This window comes from Ascidia mentula, chromosome 3, assembly GCF_947561715.1.
Source record: "Ascidia mentula chromosome 3, kaAscMent1.1, whole genome shotgun sequence".
Taxonomy (NCBI): domain Eukaryota; kingdom Metazoa; phylum Chordata; class Ascidiacea; order Phlebobranchia; family Ascidiidae; genus Ascidia; species Ascidia mentula.
Window position 1 is genome coordinate 21,003,147 of NC_138568.1, and position 21,858 is coordinate 21,025,004.

Consider the following 21,858-nt stretch of genomic DNA (forward strand, 5'->3'; position numbering starts at 1 on the left):
CAATATGTGTAATTGTTCTGTTATATGAGGTTGTGAAACCCTGCAACTTTGTCTTTCGTTATGATGACGTACTTGTCATCAACATAGCGGAGCCAAAATCGCGGGGGTGTTTTGAAGGAAGCAAGAGCGGTTTGCTCTATCTGTTCCATTGTAATGTTGGCAAGAACCTGTGAAATAGGAGAGCCCATATGGGGGTGCCAAAAATTTGTTGGTAAATGTCGTGTTTATATGTGAAAACAATGGAGTCTAAACACAACTGTAATGCCTCTTTGATGTGTGTTAACTTAAAATTGGTGCGTTCATGTAGTGTTGTGTCTTGTTGTAGTTTGTCCAAGGATATTCTGAGCGCAACATCCGTCGTAATTGACGTAAACAGGCTAACGACATCAAACGATACTTGACACTCATGCGGAAGTAATTTATAATCAGAAATAATCTTAACAAACTCACTGGATTTTTTTGCAACTAAAGCCAATAAAATTTGGCTAACAAACTTAGATAACTGGTAGATTGGCGAGGTAACAAAGGAAACAATCGGTCGTGATGGAATATCTTTCTTGTGGATTTTGGGTAACCCGTAGAACTTAGGAAGCACCCCGTTAATACCGTTGATTGTAACACTGTGTATATTGGCCAGACTAAACGCAATTTAACGTCCCGCATTAGAGAACACAAGGCAGCCATACGCAATATGGGGCCCAATAAATCTGCTCTATGTGCCCACATGCTTGACACCGACCACCGTATCATATGGAGGAAGCAAAAGTTTTAAAACAAAAAACTATATTGGCAAAACGGTTGGTTGTGGAAAATTATTACATTAAGTGTTAAATTGTAACGATGGGAACGTACTTGCGCCCTCGCCCGTTTTTTGCAGCTTAGCACGTAACCATTCTTGACTTTTGTTTCCCATATTTGGCCGTTTGACCCGTGATTGATGTTGTCCATTGATTTATGTCCCGCTGTGGGTATTTTTTTCTGTGGAAGCAATCCTAGCATGATTAAGAAGCGTGACAAATGTTGTACGCCGCCAATATTATTTTGAAAATTTAGTAACTCTCGTCTCCATCTGCACTTCATCATCTTGTTATCAACATTTTTCGAATTCATATTTACAAACACCAAACTCTGTTTTACATTCTGTACTCATATTCATGTGTTATCTTCCAAATATCTGAAAATTTTTTCGCAAACTTCAACATTGCAACTGTCCACACATTAACACAACATCTAAAGCCTTACTTGCTCCATTTCACAATCATATTTCCTTCAACCTTCCCATTCAATTGTTAAGCCTTAAATCGCAAGATCACACTGGTTAAACCGCACACAAAGGACGTGTATAGGTTAACTCAACCTCGCTGTAGTTGAAAGACGTACGTCATATTTTGAAGCAAGCTGATACGACAACTGGTGTTATAACATAAACAGTGAATGAATTGGGAACGCTTGTTGCTAGGATGCCTACAGTGGAGTCAATGCAACGCTGTAATTGAAACCTGTGGAATTTTTGGGGGATAAAACGTTTTTGTCCCCACAGAAACATAGGCCATGTCGTCGTTGAATTGCGACACAAACTATATAGGGTCCAAAAACCAGTTGCTGGGCTTGGCCGCTGATAACCCCGAAAGAGGCGAACTTCTTTTTAAGGATCCGTACAGAAAAGTCTAGCCTGATTTTTATTTTCATATCTGGATATTTGTTTAGGTAATCTCGTCGTTTTGGAACTAATTAATTGCCTCGATATTGCATTATATTAGCAGAAAATAGTATAGTGAAACAATTTAATAACAAACATTATCTGAGTTTGTTGGGTTGGCCTTTTACACGCGAACTTCACAACGCCTATGACTAAGTTGGTAAGGTAACCCTCAGCAAAATACAAGAAGCCATATTTGAAGATCGAATGCAACAGTCGCCTAATCTAGCGCTCTGTCGCGAGACGAAGCCGGATTCGTCGCGTCGTGATTACGTATACTACTACAACTAAAATCACACAATTATTTGGGGATTGTATCAAAACAATGAGACCACAAACTTCGTTTCTCAATTGAATTCAATATTTGCGCCTTGTTTCCGGATTTACTTCATGATCTTGATATCAAAGTTTTTGAAAACAAACAAGAGACATTGATATTCACAAACATTAAAACCACATCACAGTACTTTCAAATATCAACACAGGAAAAAAAGGAATTCTTTTTCATCATCTGTATTCACATAGGCATATTAAACTATTAAACAATCTTAAAATTTTCAGACATTACCATGAACTTACAACTCAAAGCATCTCAACTCTACCCACGCAGTCATGTTAAAGGACCAGACAACCTTCTGGTGAAAGTTTATACCGCAATCGGCGTCATGATATTCACGGTGATTGGATAGCGAACGTTGCTATGATTTCGGCACTGAATACAACGCTGTAATTGATATCTGGGATATTCGGGAAGGAATTGTGTTGGGCAAATGCTTGGGATGTGCTCCCTTATAAAGGATTTCGATTCGGCCGAATCCGAGAACTTGCACAATGCATTCGGTCGAATACTGAACGAATTTCAATATTTATTGACATCATAAATTTGCATATTCGTCTCGAAATCTCACACTCCGTTTCTATTTTCGCTGTAGCGACATTATTCGTATGTTAAATCAGCGTGTGTTTGTTTTGCGTATTGCGGCCTCCCAATGTATCGCTCAGTGGCCGGACGAACTCTCACGGTGATGTCATCACTTTCCCGAATCTGGTTAAGGTGTACCACCGAATTTTGAAAGTTTGTTAGTGTGACGTCACAGTAATTACGGAACTCTGGTCAAATGTACTGTGTCGCCATTCGTTTTTATACTCTGTTCATCAAATCCAAGACAAATTTTCTTCATTTTTAACAATACGGTTTGTATCAAAACCGTGCGGCTAAAATACAAAGTTTCTTGTTCGATTAAAGCTTGGAGGGTATTTTTTTCTGTGGAAGCAATCCTAGCATGATTAAGAAGCGTGACAAATGTTGTACGCCGCCAATATTATTTTGAAAATTTGGTAACTCTCGTCTCCATCTGCACTTCAGCATCTTGTTATCAACATTTTTCGAATTCATATTTACAAACACCAAACTCTGTTTTACATTCTGTACTCATATTCATGTATTATCTTCCAAATATCTGAAAATTTTTACGCAAACTTCAACATTGCAACTGTCCACACATTAACACAACATCTAAAGCCTTACTTGCTCCATTTCACAATCATATTTCCTTGAACCTTCCCATTCAATTGTTAAGCCTTAAATCGCAAGATCATACTGGTTAAACCGCGCACAAAGGACGTGTATAGGACACCCCAACCTCGCTTTAGTTGAAAGAAGTAAGTCATACTTTGAAGCAAGCTGATACTTCAACTGGTGTTTTAACAAAAACAGTGAATGAATTGGAAACGCTTGTTGCTCCAGACGTCCAGAGCGAAGTCAATACAACGCTGTAACTGAAACGTCGAGATATTGTAGGAGATAAAACGTTATCGTCGCAATAGAAACATGGGCCACATTGTCGTGACACTCTCACCAATATTCAGAGAAACATCCAAGGAAAGCAGACACATATTAACACTGAAAATTTTGCTCACTTACAAGATTTCGTTCCTGTACCTAAATACTTAAGAATTTAAAAATAAAATATCGCACTGCAGCTAATCGTCAATCACACTTTGTAAGTTATTTGGATACGTAACAAGATATAGGACAAATCTGTCGGTCTGATTCCTGTTGTCTAAATGACATATTGAGATTACTTCCATCCAAAACCTTTAAGCACTTTAACGCAATACGCATTCTGTGTACAGCCACCTGAAGTCATGTTTGTCGGTGCTTCAAAGAGTTGCGGAATAATAAAATACACATTATATAATCGTGACCTTCTATGTGCCAAATGAACTCCTGAAGCTCACTAATCGTAGAGGGGTGGATAGACTCTAGCGCTTCACCAAACTTACATGTGATCTCTGCACTATCGTCATCGACGTTCCGTAACGAAGCAACAAAACATTGTTTTCTCAAAAACTCTGGATTCGTGTTTCGAGACGCTGTTTGTACCGCGTTTATATGTGGGTGGAGGTTACATTCCAATGCTGGTTGGTTTCATCGGAAAGCTAACGAAAACATTAAGAACAAAAGCACGTGATTGCTCTCAAGTCATTTGAGCCATTTACATACAACGTTACGCATGGAAGTATCTTCACCAAACTACACACAAACGAGAGAGAGCCAATAAAACCTAAACTTAAATAACTAGACAGTGAGCTCTTCTACAACTGCACAACGTTGTTCTGACCCTTTCCGATTTGTTTGGTATTTTTTGCAAAATACGTTGAAAATTCTGAGAATACAGATGCCGACCAATACCATTGTTAACATTGTCATGTTTCATGTACGAAAATCATTTCGGCAAGAACATATGCCATCATCAGTTTGAATGACGCGGTATGTGTAGCTCCATCATTGTATGGAGCTGGCCTGACTGACGTCAAAGACTTTGAAAATATTCTTGGATCATTTTACAGTTTGTCATCGTTTTTTTGAAACTAACAAACCAAAGAATTGACAACATTGCGACACAAGTCAATATGACAAACGCCGTCGGTGAAAAAGGAACTAATTTTGTGATGACGTAAATCGTGCGAACGCTGTAGTTGAGGCGTGGAGGTAATTGGTGGAAGCATTGTGGGTTACATGCGCAGTTGCAAAACTCTGAAGCCGCCTGGTTGGCATTGAAAGCACATAATGTAAATTCTTACACAGGCTTCGACCAAACACAGATATCAGTGGGATTACCGCCAATATGAGCAACATATTACCACAATACGTCACTCATGGAGCGGCAAGAAGAAAAATCGTGGCTAACGCTGCGAACACGACAGAACAAAAGAATCACACCACCATGCTTCCTGTTATGTTACACCACTCGATTCGCAACACACATATTGCTTGCGGTGTTACATTTCATTTCAATGCGCCAAACATGTGGTTCGATACGAGCCTTATTGCACTATGTTCGTCGTGTTAAGTACATGAATTTAAAACTCGTACAGACTGGTAGCTTAGTTGCACAGCAAGTGGCAAAAAAGTTCTGCATCCATATACGCTTGCACAGGTGTGCCCAACATGTTTTTGACATGTTTGTCATAGAGATATTGTTTAAAGTGTCCTACGGTAAATGATAATCTAAATACTATACTTGCGATGAATCAAGTATTCGATGCATTTAAGCATGGACCTGAATGCGATGAACAGGGCTGATTCAGATGCACCAGTGTCTTCAACATTACAACGTAAAATATAATTTCAATTAGGTTATGCAACAGTACAACAACTTACATTAAAATTCGTTGGTTTGTAGAATTCTATGTTATCCGGGGAACATTCTTCTGTAATAAACTTGCAAACGCATAAAAAGTAAATGGTTACAAATGCACTCAGTGTGGGATATGGGTGTTGTTGTGCTGACAATCAATTCTAATTACCAGGAGTGTCGATTTATAGATGAATCCAATTAACATGTTTAGTCATTCTTCAACATAACACATGTAGGTCAAAACATTGCCATCTGTGTGCAACTCACAGTGTTTATATTATTGGCCTCATGCTTATTTTTACCACTAAACGTTGGATGACACTACCATTAAGTTTAGACTATACAGTAAAGTTTCGAAATATATATGTTCTGCAAAAGCATAAGCGGAGGGTGCTAAGTTTATTGTCTGCAAAATGCGTTGTTCTGTAGCGCAAAAGAATTTGCCCACTTGTTTGCGTTTCATTTCCTAGTTTCACGCTTTCGTTAAATCACGTATTCTTTTACGCCACGTTCTTTTTCACCTTTTGTTATTTCACCTTCCACCAGTTCATTTAAATGTTTTGTATTGATTTATATTTTTGTATCTATTAAGTGTCTCGAACGCACCAGTCACCGCACGTTGATTTGATATCGTAGCGCTAGCTCCCTTCCTCTCACGTGACACTGTTGGGCCAATGACTGGCGAGAAAAAAGATAAAACCGGACTAACACGAGACGCTAAGAAAAAATCGGAGGGCAGACTGTTTGGGGAGATTGTGTTTCGTCTGAGCAATTTTTATGGTTTTATGAACAAGATTGAATTGCATTGTTTAACCGTTGTGCTGGAACAGGCTGGTGGTTAGCCGTTAATGCAGCGTCCTGAGGACCTTGGGAAGCGCTTATTTAAGAAGCGTAACAGTTCTACCAAAGTGTTTCAACCCTTCTGCTTTTGTGCTCTTGTTTTTTGTTAAGTTAGCTGTGACGTATGTGTTCACAAAACTACGGGAATAGGAGGAAGTCGATTAATATTTAAAAACTTAAATAATTCTTTTGAACATATCGCTAATACGACCACTGAAAAAGTTATTTTGTTGTATTATTGAGGGCTTCTTCAGTGGAACCAACCAAGGCCACAGTGCATATGTCAATATATTTTCTAGGAAAGCAAACACTCGTGACATGTCGTAAAGTAACAAATGATCGTTGCGTGTTTTCGTGTGCTGTTCCGAAGAATCGATGGTCGCTACACTTAAACCGTAAGGTAAGCAGAGATCCTTATATGAATTCAGTTTTAGTTTATCAATCTGTAAATATGGCTAAATGTTGCCCTGCACTAACGATCTATACCGCTAGACTGGACCCGCGTGTCCATGGAGCTCTTCTACGCACTGGACAGGACTTAAAAACATGGATAGTGGTTTTCAGTGTTAATCTTTTTAATTAAATTACATTCTCAATACAAATTTTCAAGCTTTGTTAAATGGTTTTCATGAACTGAGTAAGATTCTATGGCAGAAATGACACATGGCACTAATGCTTTTCGTTATGCCTTCTTTGATGATCTGAGTTGTTTATTTAAAGCCTTTCTTTTTACATATATGCGCACAACACTTTAGCCGTTCGAGGTTTTTTTGGCTTTAGCTGGTGAGCCGTTATTGCAGAGTCCGGGCCTTGTCTGAATTAGGGAGGCAGCGTTGCGGAGCCGATATAATTCCTTAACTGTACGAAAAGGATCCCAATGTTTTTAAAGCACGACCCAAAAGCACACCTCTCGACTTTTTACCGAAAACTGTATCGCCTATTACATTTTACATCCCTTCCATTTTACATCATTTTGAAAACATTAACCAAGCACGCGTCAATTGTATTCACTGTTGCAAAACTTCAATGCAGTTTTACAATGATATTAAGCAGCCAATGTATTTTATTTACAATAAGCAAAACAATAAGCGAACACTACTTATGTACACTGCTTTATAAATATAAACTCTACAAACACAACACACTAACTCGAATTAAAAAAATTTTACACTTGGAAACTAAACATAAGCTATTGCTGTTAAGGTAGATTTAATCAAGTTCGTGTGGCTCCTGTGTTCAATTAGGCGGTTAACTTGACAGCTGTAAATTGCGATACATTTTCACTGATGCATGGATCTACTCAACAAAACTTTTAAAAATTTTCATACAAAACCAAAATAACATTGTGGCAAACAGCAACACGTATTTTTAAGCCAAAGTAGAATAGTTTATTACAGCAAATACAAGCATTCTGCATAATATCCGACAATAATCATGTAAAGTTTTCCAAAGGTAAAAATGATCGGTATGTTAATGTCTCTCATGGGGCATCGGTGGTGTCTGGATTGACAAAATCGGTGAACGGCAACTTTGGTGAATTAAGTTCTTCTACAATCCCCATTACAAACCCGCCAATAGCTCCTCCCACAGTACCAATACCAGCCCCAACAACCCCGCCAAAAGCACCCCCAATTGTGGCCCCCAACTCTGCCCCCTTTGCTGCACCTTCTCCCCCTCCCTTCAGAGCGTTTTTACGAACTCTCACAAATATGAATCTGTTGTGTTTGTTGTATTTCTTCACTTTCTCGTAAAATTCTTCGACTTCGTTGTTGTATCTTTCAACAAACTCATCTTTTGTGCGCGAAAATTCTTCTGTGAACTCTGCACATATTTTCTCTTTTCCTTCCGTTATAAGTCTGGTGTGTTCTTCTTTTAGAACTGGCGGTTTCACATATTTCCCATCACATAACTATGAATAAAAGACATCATAAAAAATCTTGTCTTTCGGCATATTTTTGGTGCGGTACAATTTTTAAATATTTTTATTGGGAAATTCCCGTTTTTCGTTGCAATTGTTTCATTTTGAACAGTAGTTCCCAAGGTGGGCGCCAACGCCCCCCCTGGTGGTGTTTGCAATCTTGCGGGGCGCGCTGGAGGCGAAATGGGCGATTGGGGGGCACTAGGAAATAAATGACCGATTGGTGGGCGCTTGGTGATAGGGCAAATTTTCTCTTGTAGCGTAAGTCAGTGTTTCCCAACCGGTGGTACGTTTTAAGATATTGATTCTGACGTCACAACGAATTTTATGTATGTCACAATGTGTCATCAATCAACGCCAAATAACCGCTATTCGAAAATGAGGATTTTCGGTGGTATGGTTTACTTGTTTTTAACTAGAGTTTGGTATTGAAATATTAGAAATCAGACGAAATTGGTGTCATTCCACCAACGTCACCCATCGCGTTAATTGACAAGCAACAAATACATTCGTCATGTTTTTTGTCTGTTCTATTGGGGGTTGTTAAATAACTAAGGTGTTTGGGAGGCGGTACTGAAAAAAGTTTGGGAAACACTGATTTAGAAGAAGAAATCCGAAACGAACAATAGCAACCATGGTGCCATTTAACGATATATCCGGACCCACATGTACCCAAAAAACGGAAAATGCAAAACTTACATCTTTCATTGTTCTCAAGTAGACACTAATTTGATTCTGCAAATGTGGTTCGTTTACTTCTGTCAGTTTTTCCTGAAAAATAACGAGTGTAGTCAGCACTTAACTCTTTACTCGAAGCAACAAATGTCAGCTTTTACGACTTATTCGACAAAGTTAAAATAATGTGGCATGAAAAATTAAAACAAAATAATTAAAAGTATGACATGATGATAACTTTTAACATTTTTTGGCGAAACATGTAGTTTTAAAACGCTACAGATTTCTGAGTTACAACTGATTAAAATTGCGTACGATATCGTACGAAAGTAAGATTATCGTTGCGTGACGTCATTGAGTGCTTTAGTCGTGCGAGAGCAGCGAGCCTTACGCATAGGAAGTAGTTTTGCATCAAACAGGAGCACTTAAACAGGACAAGCGAACAAGTGAAATAAACGGATTTTGATTGCTTATTTGAGCTGCAAATGATCACTGTTTCGACCTATTGAAGTACAGAGTAAAGTCGATGCTGCTGTATCTTTTGGTTTTCCGTAATCAACGACAAATCCCAAAGCTTTCGGTTTATGTCGTCACAGTGACGCATTTTTGAGTGATGTCACAACTTGCCATGACCTTTGATGTACCGTAATTTGGGGGTTCTTATATTCTTAAAACTATCGGGTATATTCAGTACGTGTACTTTTCCAATACGAACAAGGCGAATCACTTCAAAGTCGCTACAGCGAAAAATATTGACGTTTGCTCGCCGCTTTTCTCTCTATTGTGTTGACGTAGAAGCGAAAAACTAGAAATATATTTGTTGTAGATGTACATTTAGTTTTACACAAAGTTGCCATGGTCGTGCCACATGTGCTTTATTTTTGTCCTACAACTTCTTGTCACATTATTATTATTAACTAAACGTCATCGATCACCAGTTTTTCACGTAAATTAACTGTAAATAAAAAAATATCCTATGTAAATTTATACTTGCCTTGGTCTGCAAATTTTCCTTCTCAAGTGTCTTATAATGAAATTTTATCATTTTCTCCAATGCATCTCGTGGAGATTCGTGTTCGAAATCAAAACCTGTCTGGTCAAGCTTTTCGAATTCTTTCATTGCAAGCAATTCGTTTTTTGAATGAACTTCATATAATGTGGCTTGCGTCATACACTTTTTCTTTTCCTGAAAATATTTTTTTTGCGTTTATATTTAAACGCATTGTAGAAGTAAAAACACAACAAGCGTAGTTACATTTTGAATTCTTTGTTTGTAGTTGTCAAAAATATTTGAAATTTCGCTTCGGGACTTTTGGGTTCTTTGTTTCTGCAGAAAGATTTAAAAACAAGAAGTGTATACAACAGGGCACATTTATTTGCAACATTTTTTTAAATATTTTTTAAATGTATTCTATAAACATCACCACGTTGAAAAGCTTTCAGCTTTGTGAAAAATAGCTTTTTGGTAAAAAAAATTAAATTAAAAGTAAATTACTTTGAATAGATAAAGGTAACACGCAAAGTTAGCTCATAGCACTCATGATGAGCACAGTTGCGTTTAAAAGGATTGTTTGACATTTAAGCTTCTTATTTCTTATTCATTTGTATACAACCTGGCAATTTCAACTGAAAGTGGTTTTACACTGACTTACAAGACTCTTCTCGTTTTCTTCTTGGAATTGTTCGCGCAGCTCATCCAACAAATCTTTTAACTCTCTGTCCAGTTTAATATCAAGGTCAGTTGGAAGGTTTATTATCAGTTCATTGTAGCATTTGAAAGCCTTGTTTCGACATAGTTTCTCAATTTCTGCAAACTGATCTTCTTCTACAAATTGTCCATTCATCGCCTATAAGTTAAATTATTGAATGCTTTGTGTCTCCAAACAACTAAAATAATTTAAAATTTTAAAATATTTATGATTTACTCCCAAATAAAACTAAAATTCATTAAACAAAAAACATTACTTCATGCATTTCCTTTTTGTAGTGTTCTTCGGCTTCGCTTATACCTTCGTAAACAGTCGTTTTCCAACGTTGCTTTATTAAATAAATTGATTATTTTTAACTCTAGTTGAAAATAGCTTTAGAAACAAAAAAATTACGTCTAAAGATTACAAATAACTTTCAAGCCAAGAAAAAGGTTAAGCTATTGTTGAAGTCACAACTAGCAGTCGTATTATAGGTTACACGCACCAAATTAGTTTTGTTAATTTGTTTGAACACAACAAACTCCAAGTCTATGTTATCATTCAATTGTTTCCGATACTTGGCCAGACACTTAGCGTCGCTAAAATTTGGTTGGGTATCAAAGTACTCCAGAGCTTCTGTTTTTAAGGTTTCATGTTTATCGGCAAAGACAGGTTGGCTGTAGCATCGTTTTTCACAGAACTGCGGGAAATTTAAATTTTTTTAACAACTGTTTTCAATTTTTATAATTTTTCTACTCATACCTCGTTCATTTGTATTTTATAGTTTTTCATGCATTCTTGTATGGCGTTTCGAGCATTGTTTTCTGCTGATGCCTTAGTAAATAGTGTTAAACAGCTTTTTATATGATGGAAAGATGCGACAAAAAATTCAAAAGAACTAAATTTGGAAATAACGTTCACTGGAGGGTAATCAATCAGTTTCAAAAGTTGACTAGTTTCGCTTTCAACTTTTCAAGTAAATTAGTCCAAAAAAACTTTACCTGAGCTATTGTCGAAACTTTTGGCATTTTTCCATCGTTAAGTGCATTAAAGTAAGACAAGCTTAAACCAATGAGCTCATTTCCTGTAATCGTTTTCCCGATAGATTTCTTAATCACAACGTTTTCATGGGCAAAGAGGTTTTTCACAAGTATTTTGACCGTGTCAAGAAATATAGGTCCGACATCTGGAAAAAACAACAAAAACAATAGCAGGAAAGCATCATAGACGATTCTTATTTCATTGCATTGTGGAGACACTTTATTAGCTTTCCATAGGTTGAAAACTTCACCTTTTAATTGAAGTTGACCTCCTTCATCCTCATCTCTTTCAGCAACTTTTTCTCCTGGATATTTGATCAAAAAACAAGAGATGTTTTCAAAAGCATCACGCAAGCCCTTCCGAACTGATTCAACTTCTGAGTTTTTTGAAGTGGATTTGAGGACTTTTTGAAGATATTCTTCGCCACCATCGATATCACATTTGTATTTTTTGTCACCCCAGTCACGAACAAGAAACATTAAGTGCTTGAAATAAAATTGAAATTAGGTATAATGTAGAGACTAATGTAGTAAAATAAATCATTGCTGAATATTTCTCATTGTTTTTATGGAAAATGACATGAAAAGTGTAAAAACCTGAAATGATGTTTTATTGCTTTTCGGTTTGTTCTTATCAGTTTTTCTCAATTCATTGAAAGCCCGTTTTGAGGCCGAGATTAACTTTGTTGGAGCCGAGACCAACTTATTTGGGTCAGAGACTAACTTTATTGTCTCGTTGCAAAACTTTTCTACATAATCCATCCAATGAGCGCTTGTTGCGTATTGTGTAAATAGCTGTTAAAATAGTGGTGGTTAACCAATAAAGTTTTTTGTTATCGCAAAGAAAGAAACAAATAAACAACCTTTATTGACTTATCTCACCTTTATTGACGGTTCACGCAAAGGCACGTCGTTAATCCTCCGAATAGCTTGCAATCGCTAGAGCGGAGTTTGCCAAGATACTTCAAATGGGGATCATTCGTCGTTCATCCAGTCCTTGGGCCGCACCACTACATATGGTACCAAAGCCATGAGGTTAATGGCGCCCCTGCGGTGACTATCGCCGCCTACATGTGTCGACCCAGCCAGATCGCTACAGCATTCCGCATATTCAAATCGCGTTTGTCCGGCGCTAAGATATTTTCGAAGATCGACCTTGTTTGGGGCTACCATCAGGTCCCTGTTGCAGAGAAAGACATCCAAAAAACTGCTATCATGACTCTGTTTGGATTGTTTGATTTTTAACATTGCCTTTCGGCCTTAAAATGCAGCCCAGACTTTTAAACGGCTTACCCAATCAAAAAATTTCGCCCGGGCCTTCACCGCTTTTCTTTGGTTAGCTTGGCAGATAGGTATGGCCCGTATATGGATTTCGAACCTTAGCCAGACATATATCTCTGGTAAAAGTTCGACAAAGAAACACTACCAGCGATGGCCGTAGATGCGGGTCTTGTTTGGCTCATCCTTGTTACTGAAGTTAGGCCGAACAATATAACTGTGCATGTTCAGGCCTATTATCTAACCTCAACCTACTATGTCCCGCACATACTGAATGATATACCCTGCATACAATTATCATTGACACAACAATTCCAATAACCTTTCTTTAATTTATTGAAACAAACAATTTGCGTAATTATGAGTTCGCCCACCATCGCAGTTCTCCACTCCGGACAGAGATGGGATTTTTTCAATCACTGTAAAATTAAAAACTTTTTAATAGCACATAAATAAACATGAGTAAATAGTTAGGCAAATTTGCTCTAAAAATTAGGCTAACAGTACCACAGACACAAAAACAACAGAGGCAAACTCACAAATATATAACATGCTGCAATGTACTGTACTTACCATTGGGTCAGTTATGATATTTCTCAAATCTGCAGCCATAATTCTTGTAGGTGCTGCATCCTTTTCTCTCAATTATACTTTCAAATTTATCATTGTACAAACATGGGTTTTCTTTTCTTAATACCTATAGCAGATAGTTAAATTAAAGGTAGCCTATCTGATGTTCTACAAAATCTTAAAACAGAAGCATCTGCCACTATTAATGCTGACAATGATACAATATTATTTCCAACTGATACAATAAAACGGATTCAGTCAGATACGCAACAAAAAGAAGACATAACGTCTGTCCACAGCGGTCTCGTCCTTACCAGACCACGCTTTTCACGCATGAATGAATCCGAAGTAAAATTGCGCAATTTATTCTCACACATTAAAAGTTCAACCACGGTAATGACAAAATGTGGCTATCAATATTCCATGACCACATCATGAAAATAAAATCGCCAAATTTTATCAAGAATAACACGTAATATATGTCATCAAAATTATTTCGAAATAAAAATTATATATCGCAATCGAAAATTTGCCTTTGAAATCTCCAAAAAATTAAAGTGTTTGTATAATTGTTCGTAAATTCAATTTTATGCAAGGCACCGTAGAGATATTTAACTTAGTCACTAGGGCTAAATTCGTAAAAGGCAAACATGTTCGAGCCTTCAACGGGTTGATACCTTACAACCACACGCCGCGCAAGCGTCGCAATGCCACAGTTGAACCTTAGTAGATTTTTTAGCTAATTATCAAGCATGGCAACACCATACCTAAACCTATTATGTATGCACTCATTTCGTACGTTATTCACATGCTTGGCCGCACGAGACATAATCGCAGAACAGCCGATTGTGTGATTAGAATGGCCGGAGATAAACGGTAGAAATTTTTTGATTGGGTATGGACCAGGTATGTCAATCTTTACCATTTGTTTTTGTTTACCTGGACGACATACTGGTGGCCAGCACTTCACCAAGTTAACATAAAATTACACCTAGAACAGCTTTTCCACCGCCTGCAGGAATGTGGTCTTCTAATCAACAAATGTGTTTTTGAAACAAACAAATTGAGTTTCTAGGTCATTTGGTTGATGTCGTAGCGCAAAACCTTTGCCCAATAAAGTGGAAAAATTTCCTTGCCCCACCACTACTAAAGGTTTGCAAAATTTCCTGAAATGATAAACTTTTATTACAGATTTATTCCTTCTGCCACAAGTATCATGTCCCCCATTTATAATTCCACATCAAAAAGGAATGCTCAGCTGCAGTGGTCTCGTGATTTGCAATGTGCTTTCAACGCAGCAAAACTTGCACTGGCAAATGCAACCAAACTTAACCACCCACATCCTGATGCCACATTCGCCCTGACTGTTGATGCATCCGATAGAACTGTAGGAGCGGTGCTTGAACAGCATATAAACGGGATTTGGAAACCTCATGCATTTTTTAGTCGTCATTTGCGTGCTAACGAGATGAAGTACAGCGCTTTCGACCGGGAGTTGTTGGCGGCTGATCTGGCTATTCGCCATTTCCGCTATTTTCTAGAAGGCCGTTTATTTACCTTCTACACCGATTACAAACTGTTGACTTGTACGTTACAAAGGTCATCGGTTCCATGGTCAGCAAGACAACAGCGCCACTTGTCCGCCATATCCGAATACACAACGGATCTTCGTCATGTACAAGGTAAATACAATTGTGTTGCCGATACCTTATCCAGAGCAGTGATAGGCTCCATTCAAAATCCCGCAATCAATTTGGATCACATTGCTCTTGCCAAAGCGCAGCATGTTCCCGAAGTACAAGCTTACAGCACTGCCGTATCCAACTTACAAATTAAAGAAGTTGTCATGGACACCTCACAGGTGAGACTTTTATGTGATGTGTCCACTGGTGTTTGCAGACCAATCACCCGCAATCATGGCAAAGAAAGGTGTTCGACGTTATTCATGGCCTAGCCCATCCATCAGTCAGAACAACAAGCAAAATCATTTCGTCAAGGTTTGTGTGGCATGGTTTAAACAAGCAAGTTGCAGAGTGGGCTCGGCAATGCTTGCAATGCCAAAGTGCAAAATTCAAACACACGTACGTTCTCCTCCTCATAGTTATGAAATCCCCAAAGCGCGATTTTACCACGTTAATATTGATATTGTTGGCCCTCTGCCGCCATCACAAGGAAGTAGATACTTGCTTACCATTGTCGACCGCTTTACACGATGGCCATGCGACAACCGTCAGTTGCGCAAGAGCGTTTATATTTCATTGCATTGCCCGCTTCGGGATCCCAACGGAAATATCGTCTGACAGAGGCCCGCAGTTCACATCTGAATTGTGGAAGAACATTTGCCAGCTCAAGGGAATTAAACACCACTGCACTACGGCGTTCCACCCACAGGCTAACGGATTGGTGGAACGATTTCACCGTCAACTCAAAAGCAGCCTGATGGCTAGATCGGCTAATCCAAATTGGATTGACGAGCTGCCCTGGGTTCTGCTCGGCATACGTAACATGCCAAAAGAAGATCTCACCACGTCAAGCGCGGAACTCGTTTACGGCTCAACCATTGCCCAACCTGGGGATTTTCCTGTTGCTGCAGACACGTTTATCAAGTATTCCGAGTTTGTACAAACTCTTCGTGGTGCGATTCAAAAATTATTACCGCAGCCCATGTCGCGCCATTGTCGAACTCGTGTATTTGTGCCACCTTCGTTACGCAATTGCACATATGTTTTCGTGCGTAAAGATGGATATCGCCCCCCACTTTCGCCACCGTATGATGGTCCTTTTCAAGTGTGTGCTCGTCACGAAAAGTATTTTGTGATAAAAATTTCAGGTGTTGAACATTCCATTTCGATTGATCGCCTTAAACCTGCTATAGTTGACTGCTCCAAACCGGTACCTGTTGGACAAGCTCGTAAAAGAGGGCGACCAAAAAAACAACATCCCGCTTCTGGGGGGGAGTAATGTGGCGGATGTCACCCTTGAATTCACTGAAGCGTGATACGTATTGCTTTTAGTGTTGCTTTTTCTGCGCGTCTCGAAACAATTAAGCGTTTTCTGGCAACGACGCGCATTCAGAAAAATACACGTGACGAAGCACCCCCTTCAACATCAAACAAAACAGTAAGTCTACTTTTGGGACTGCCAAGACAAAAACCGAATCAATGAAAAACGATAAAACTTTTCCTGCGACAAGCCGCTGTGATAACACGTTAAACCTGCATCGTCCATCACCCTCAAGCGACCAAAAGCACTTTGCGCCATTTTCATTAACCACCGTGCATTTGCACTCGGAAACACACAAGTTGATAGGTATTCTCGGCCTTTGCCGGAAATGCGCATTATGCGGCGGCCGAAGAAAAAAGACGACGATATACTTTGCCACCTGCATCACAACCCTTTCCACCACACCGTCCCCTTACGATAAAATCTACATTAAAAAATTACGGAATTTACGTGGCTACCTGCACCACAAGAACAATATATTGGCCAAATTAAAAATCGTTTTAGCACGAGGTGGAATTCACACATGGCGAACAGGTTGTTTTAAAGATGACAAAGTTGACAAGATGGCGCTGGTAAAACACTATCAAAATAAACACCCCATCTTATTTAAAAACAAACCGGACATTGCAAATTGTTTTACGGTAATTTTTGTCCAAGAACCTCCCATGGTTACATTTGTGAAGATAATTGTTTTACGGTAATTTTCGTCCAAGCAACCTCAGGGCGTCAATACATATTCAGCCCATGATTCTACCTTGTAAAAAATGACTATCTTTGCGTTCATTGATTTATTTTGTCTTTATTTCCGTCACTGTTTTGTATTCTGTGTGCATGCAGTCTCTCGGCGTTTTCTTGCGTCCGTGTTACCACAGCGGCTTGTCCCAGGAAAAGTTTAATTGTTTTTATACGCTTCGGTTTTTGTCTTAGCAATCCCGAAAGTGGACTTACTGTTAAGTTTTTTGTTGTGGTATTATTTTATTGCTATACTTTTAGACAAAAACTGAAAATGCCAATAGGCGAATTTATTATTTCGGTTAATAAATCAAGATCGTATACTGGCGCTGAACGTCTTTTGCTCCTTTTGGAGTTCCAGAAATATGAACAACATTTATGCACTTAATTTACTTAATATCGCCACTGTGACTTACCTGAAGATGCTGTAAATCGTTTCCTCCAATTTGTTTGGACACATTATAGATTTGAACGGAGCTCATCATAGTGCTGAGTGCAAATATAAAGGAACAGCCTTTCACTGAGTCTTGATTATCAAAAGACCCTTGAGAATCCACAAGAAATAAAGCAACCTAAAAATTTACTATTTGTATTTACCCTATGAAAGAGCATAACCGCAGCAAAACTGCAAATATTCCAAAACAGTGGCTCTCAAAAATCAAACGGTTTTGTTTTTATGTTTTGCGTTACTTTTTTTTCATTATTTTTTTTTTCACGTTCACAAAAATAAAAAAATAGGAAATTATTTCGTCGTTATTAGTCATTTTTAACAAACCTAGTAGGGTAGTGGTTCAGGACTGTTAACAACTTTTAATACGAATGCTCGTGTGTTTGCTATTTGCTGCTACAAATACATATGGAACTTTACAAAAGGCCGAAAGGCAACAAGTTGGAAAGCGTTTTCCCACAACCATCCATAATAAATGTTCTGCTGTCCAGTGCCGCTGTATTCTTAAATAAAAACATATGCTTGAAATAACCGAAACAGTTTTTGCTTTATTTGGGTCAACCAATAAACTGACAGATATTACTTACCCCCGTCCACAGAAGACATTTCAACAGAAAAGGGTACAGATATTCCTTATAAATATTGCTACGTTTTACAATGAAGATAATTTTTGGAGGTTCCCTAACAGAACAACCCAAGTAATAGTTAATTAGTCTTCAGCAAGGCACAAATTTTCTAACAAAAAAATGTCCTTCCAGAGATTTATTCTTCCGAATTTACACCTGTGGCGGTGTTTATTCAGGCGCCAACAAATCAGAATGACGGGCACTTCAAAAATTAACATAAAACGAGACACATGTAGAAAACATCAATCGACGCATGTCACGGTTCGATAAATACGCAGTCGTCGCTACAATATTTTGTAATGCTGGGATGCCACGACTTGGAGAGTTTAACCTCATGTTAGACTTTTAATTTTATCATATTCCGTAAACAAGGTTAAATAGTGGGAGAAATAACGTTTTATCAGAGTTTGTTGGTTTGGCCTCTTGCGCGTGAAGATCACGGCCGCCATGACTAAGTTGGCAAGGTAACGCCCAGTTAAACGCAAAATGCAAACTTTGAGGATCGAAATCACCACAACCGCCGTAGCGCAGTGACGCCGGACGAAGCCATATGTACTGGCGTGACTACAAACAAACAATTTGAAATAAATTGAGAACTTGCATGGTTGCACAGTTAAATATTTATTTTGTTAAATTTTTACAAAAGTCATCCACATTTCCGATGCATCCGCATATAGTTGTCATGCAAAAGGGAATTATTTTAGCCGCATGGGAATTTCCAACAATTTTATTTTATAGGGGCATGTACTCATGCTACAATACGTATGATCACCTAAACCTCAAAATGGTCAAAGTGCACACTGCGCCGTTCAAATGCAAATAACTGACTGTTTACTTTTTTTAAAGCTGCTGCAAAATGGCCAGAATGACATACACGACACAGAATGCCTGGTCTGTTAAACTCACCAGTAAATCGATCACATTAGTTATGTTAGTCGGTGCTTCGAAAACTTGCGGAATAATGAAATACACATCATATAATCGTGACCTTTTCGGTGCCGAATGAACTCCTGAAGCTCACTTATCGTAGAGGGGTTGATAGACTATCGTACTTCACCAAACCCTGCAGGTAATGGTGTTTTAGGTTTGGTTGCAAACTGATCGTGACATTAACAGGCCTCACGACTTAACCTCCCTGACCACGCAAATACAAATAATAGGAAAACCTCACCTGTATAACCTGGTAGGAAGCAAAAACTTCATTAATTTTCTGGATGTCTATAGAAGCAAAAACTGCTCCAAATAGATGTTGTTTACCGATGAAATCTGGTCAGCAGCACTTTTATGCAAACTTACATAAGCTAGTCCTCACACAGCAAACGCATCAAACTATTCACATAGGCATAATTCGTTCTTGGTCAATAATTAATTATTAACCTTTAAAATTTTACAGCAGGGTAGAGCGCGACGATGCTACGAAGAAGTACGTACTTTACTCAGTACTTCGAGCCCAAGTGATGGTTTAAAACTTGAAAGAACTTTATCTGGAGATTGCCCTTCCAAAACCATCGGCTTTTTAGCCCAAGAATTCATGGTATTTGGCTACCCACACTCAAAAGATTGTCTATAAATACAATGGTAGACGTATTACCGATATTAGGGATGCCCAAAGTTTTCAAAAGATTGTAAACCGTGGGAGTCATTTTATTCGCTAGAATAATTCTGCCACGCATAAAAATCGACAGTGACATAGGCATTTCAAGAAAACAAAATGCAAGAATCAATGTTTGGAGAAAATATGAGGAATAACGACAATTTGTAAATGTTCGTTTATTTTCCTTTCGTTTGATTTGTTGTAGGGTCAACGTCGGACTCAGTTGAATCTGAAATAGCGAAGAAAATATGAATATGGTGAAAAACATTGCGCAACTCATTGGTTTTTGTTTAGAAGTTATAATCTATCACAGTATTTGTGCAATCGGGGTTCGCTTTTTCCATAGCTTCCAATTTTTTGTAACTTTTGAGATGAAAGTTGTGTTTGCGAAGAAACCGTTTGAAACAATTAAAACTGAAAGCACAATTAGACAATATTTGAAAAGTATACAAAATTTTTGAAACCACAAAGCCATGTAAATCATAATTATTTTGCTCATGCTGCCGCATGTAGTTGATGTAACGTTACATATTTGCCTGAATGCTATCTTCTGCATACATTTCAACTGGGACTTGGGTAAACACTTACGTGCCTGATAGTCCAGTCCAAAGGTTGGCACTTGTGACATAACAACTATTGACCTTATGGTGGTATTTCTAAATTTATTGCTTTACCAGGCATTGTAGTCTCGTAGCAAATTAAGAAAAGTTTTCACATAGAATTATCCTATCATACCATGATACCATAGTGTCATACATACTAAAGGATGCGATCTGGCTAATGAATGGAGAAGAGAGAGTCCGGTAATGCAACGGATCGAAAGGGAGTTTCGAATATCTCTCTTCTGTTTGTGTCTGTTGTTATCCTATTGCTTGTATGCGGTTATTTAATGAACAAGTTAACCGACAAATTCTCACCAACCAAATTAATAACCCCAATCGTCCAATTCACACACAAGCGCATTGTTTTTGAGGTCGAAGAGTCATCTGGCTCGCATTTAAAACAACACGACGACAGCGCACATAGTGGCAATACAAATATAAAAGTGGTGGCACCAGCGGCGATAGAGATCAACGTGTGCACTTTTGTTGAGTGTGTAGCGAACACAGTGTATATTAATATGAAAATTGTAATATTGGAACTGTTTATATTCGTGACCGGGTTCCCACGTACAAAGGTCAAACTAAACGTGGTACAGTAATAATTACAGACCTTTAAACAACGACCGCCCTGGCCCTAAAACAATAAAGGACTATAAAGTGCCGTAACCTGTTGGTTCGCCCTGACATGCCTAGCGGGCACTTGTGACTTGTGTTCATGCTTTATATGGGCCACATTGGCTTGTATCATTATTCCATTCCATTACAATTTCTACTTGTGGTTTCATTTGGACTGCTGCCGTACGTTTCAGCCATCTTAATACAAGATTGTTTACCTGATTGGTGTCGGATTACGGAGTTTACAGAAGAACACGCATTAAAACGCAACAAGTGTTAAACATACTGCGTTTGTTGCGAACTTGAAAACTTCACAGTTCAAATGTCTCTTTGATTCCTTAATTTTCACCTTAATGTTGAACGCCATAGCATCATTTTTATGGTCGATAATAAAGACCAAACTGAACGATATCAACAGCGAACTGTTTTAGATTCTAGAGTTTAAATTCAATCCAAACGATCCCTGATAAGACCTGCGTTAAAATGACTTTGTGAGTGACAAAAACTCCACAGTGCCAAGAAATTGTAAACGAGAAGTTCGACAACCGGCAAAGTTTCTGACAACGACTTTTTGTTCCTGTCCACCTGCTGACGATATTGCATACAACGTTATTCTCTGTTAAGCATAGTGGAGCCTATCATACGAATTGTGTAAATTGCATACAGATGGCCACTGTTTTGATCTATAACTTCCTCTTTGTGGTGACTATACAATCACCGTCATCCGTTGGGCACCAAACTTGGTGCAACTTTACGGAGAAAACAAGGTGGAAACACTATGGCCAAGTAATTTTCAACCAATAGTGCCGTCAGGTCCCGTGTCACAATAATCATATGATAAGCAATGTGGAGGCAATAATATTATTTATTTAAGTTGTCCTCAATT

The 21,858-nt window shown here is 38.4% G+C and overlaps 1 protein-coding gene across 1 annotated transcript; it reads right to left on the minus strand.

Annotated features, from left to right (window-relative positions):
• Positions 1-7,663: 7,663 nt before the first annotated feature.
• LOC145895932 (uncharacterized) lies at positions 7,664-13,394 on the minus strand. The gene is made up of 13 exons (XM_082984705.1): positions 13,356-13,394; positions 12,576-12,725; positions 12,102-12,299; positions 11,756-11,990; positions 11,466-11,650; positions 11,227-11,298; positions 10,970-11,164; positions 10,742-10,813; positions 10,429-10,623; positions 10,032-10,103; positions 9,771-9,962; positions 8,801-8,872; positions 7,664-8,092 (listed from the first exon to the last, which is right to left on the minus strand). The coding sequence occupies exons 1-13, from the start codon at positions 13,392-13,394 to the stop codon at positions 7,664-7,666; spliced, it is 2,106 nt and encodes a 701-aa protein (XP_082840831.1).
• Between the last annotated feature and the right edge of the window lie 8,464 nt (positions 13,395-21,858).

What these genes read in the sequence shown, in the direction of transcription:
- LOC145895932 (XM_082984705.1), bottom strand. Translation starts at nt 13,394, where the DNA reads ATGGCTGCAGATTTGAGAAATATCATAACTGACCCAATG. An exon ending in AGGTCAACTTCAATTAAAAG is followed by an intron (nt 11,651 to 11,755) that starts GTGAAGTTTTCA and finishes TGTTTTTTCCAG; the next exon opens with ATGTCGGACCTATATTTCTT. An exon ending in ATAAAATACAAATGAACGAG is followed by an intron (nt 11,165 to 11,226) that starts GTATGAGTAGAA and finishes AATTTCCCGCAG; the next exon opens with TTCTGTGAAAAACGATGCTA.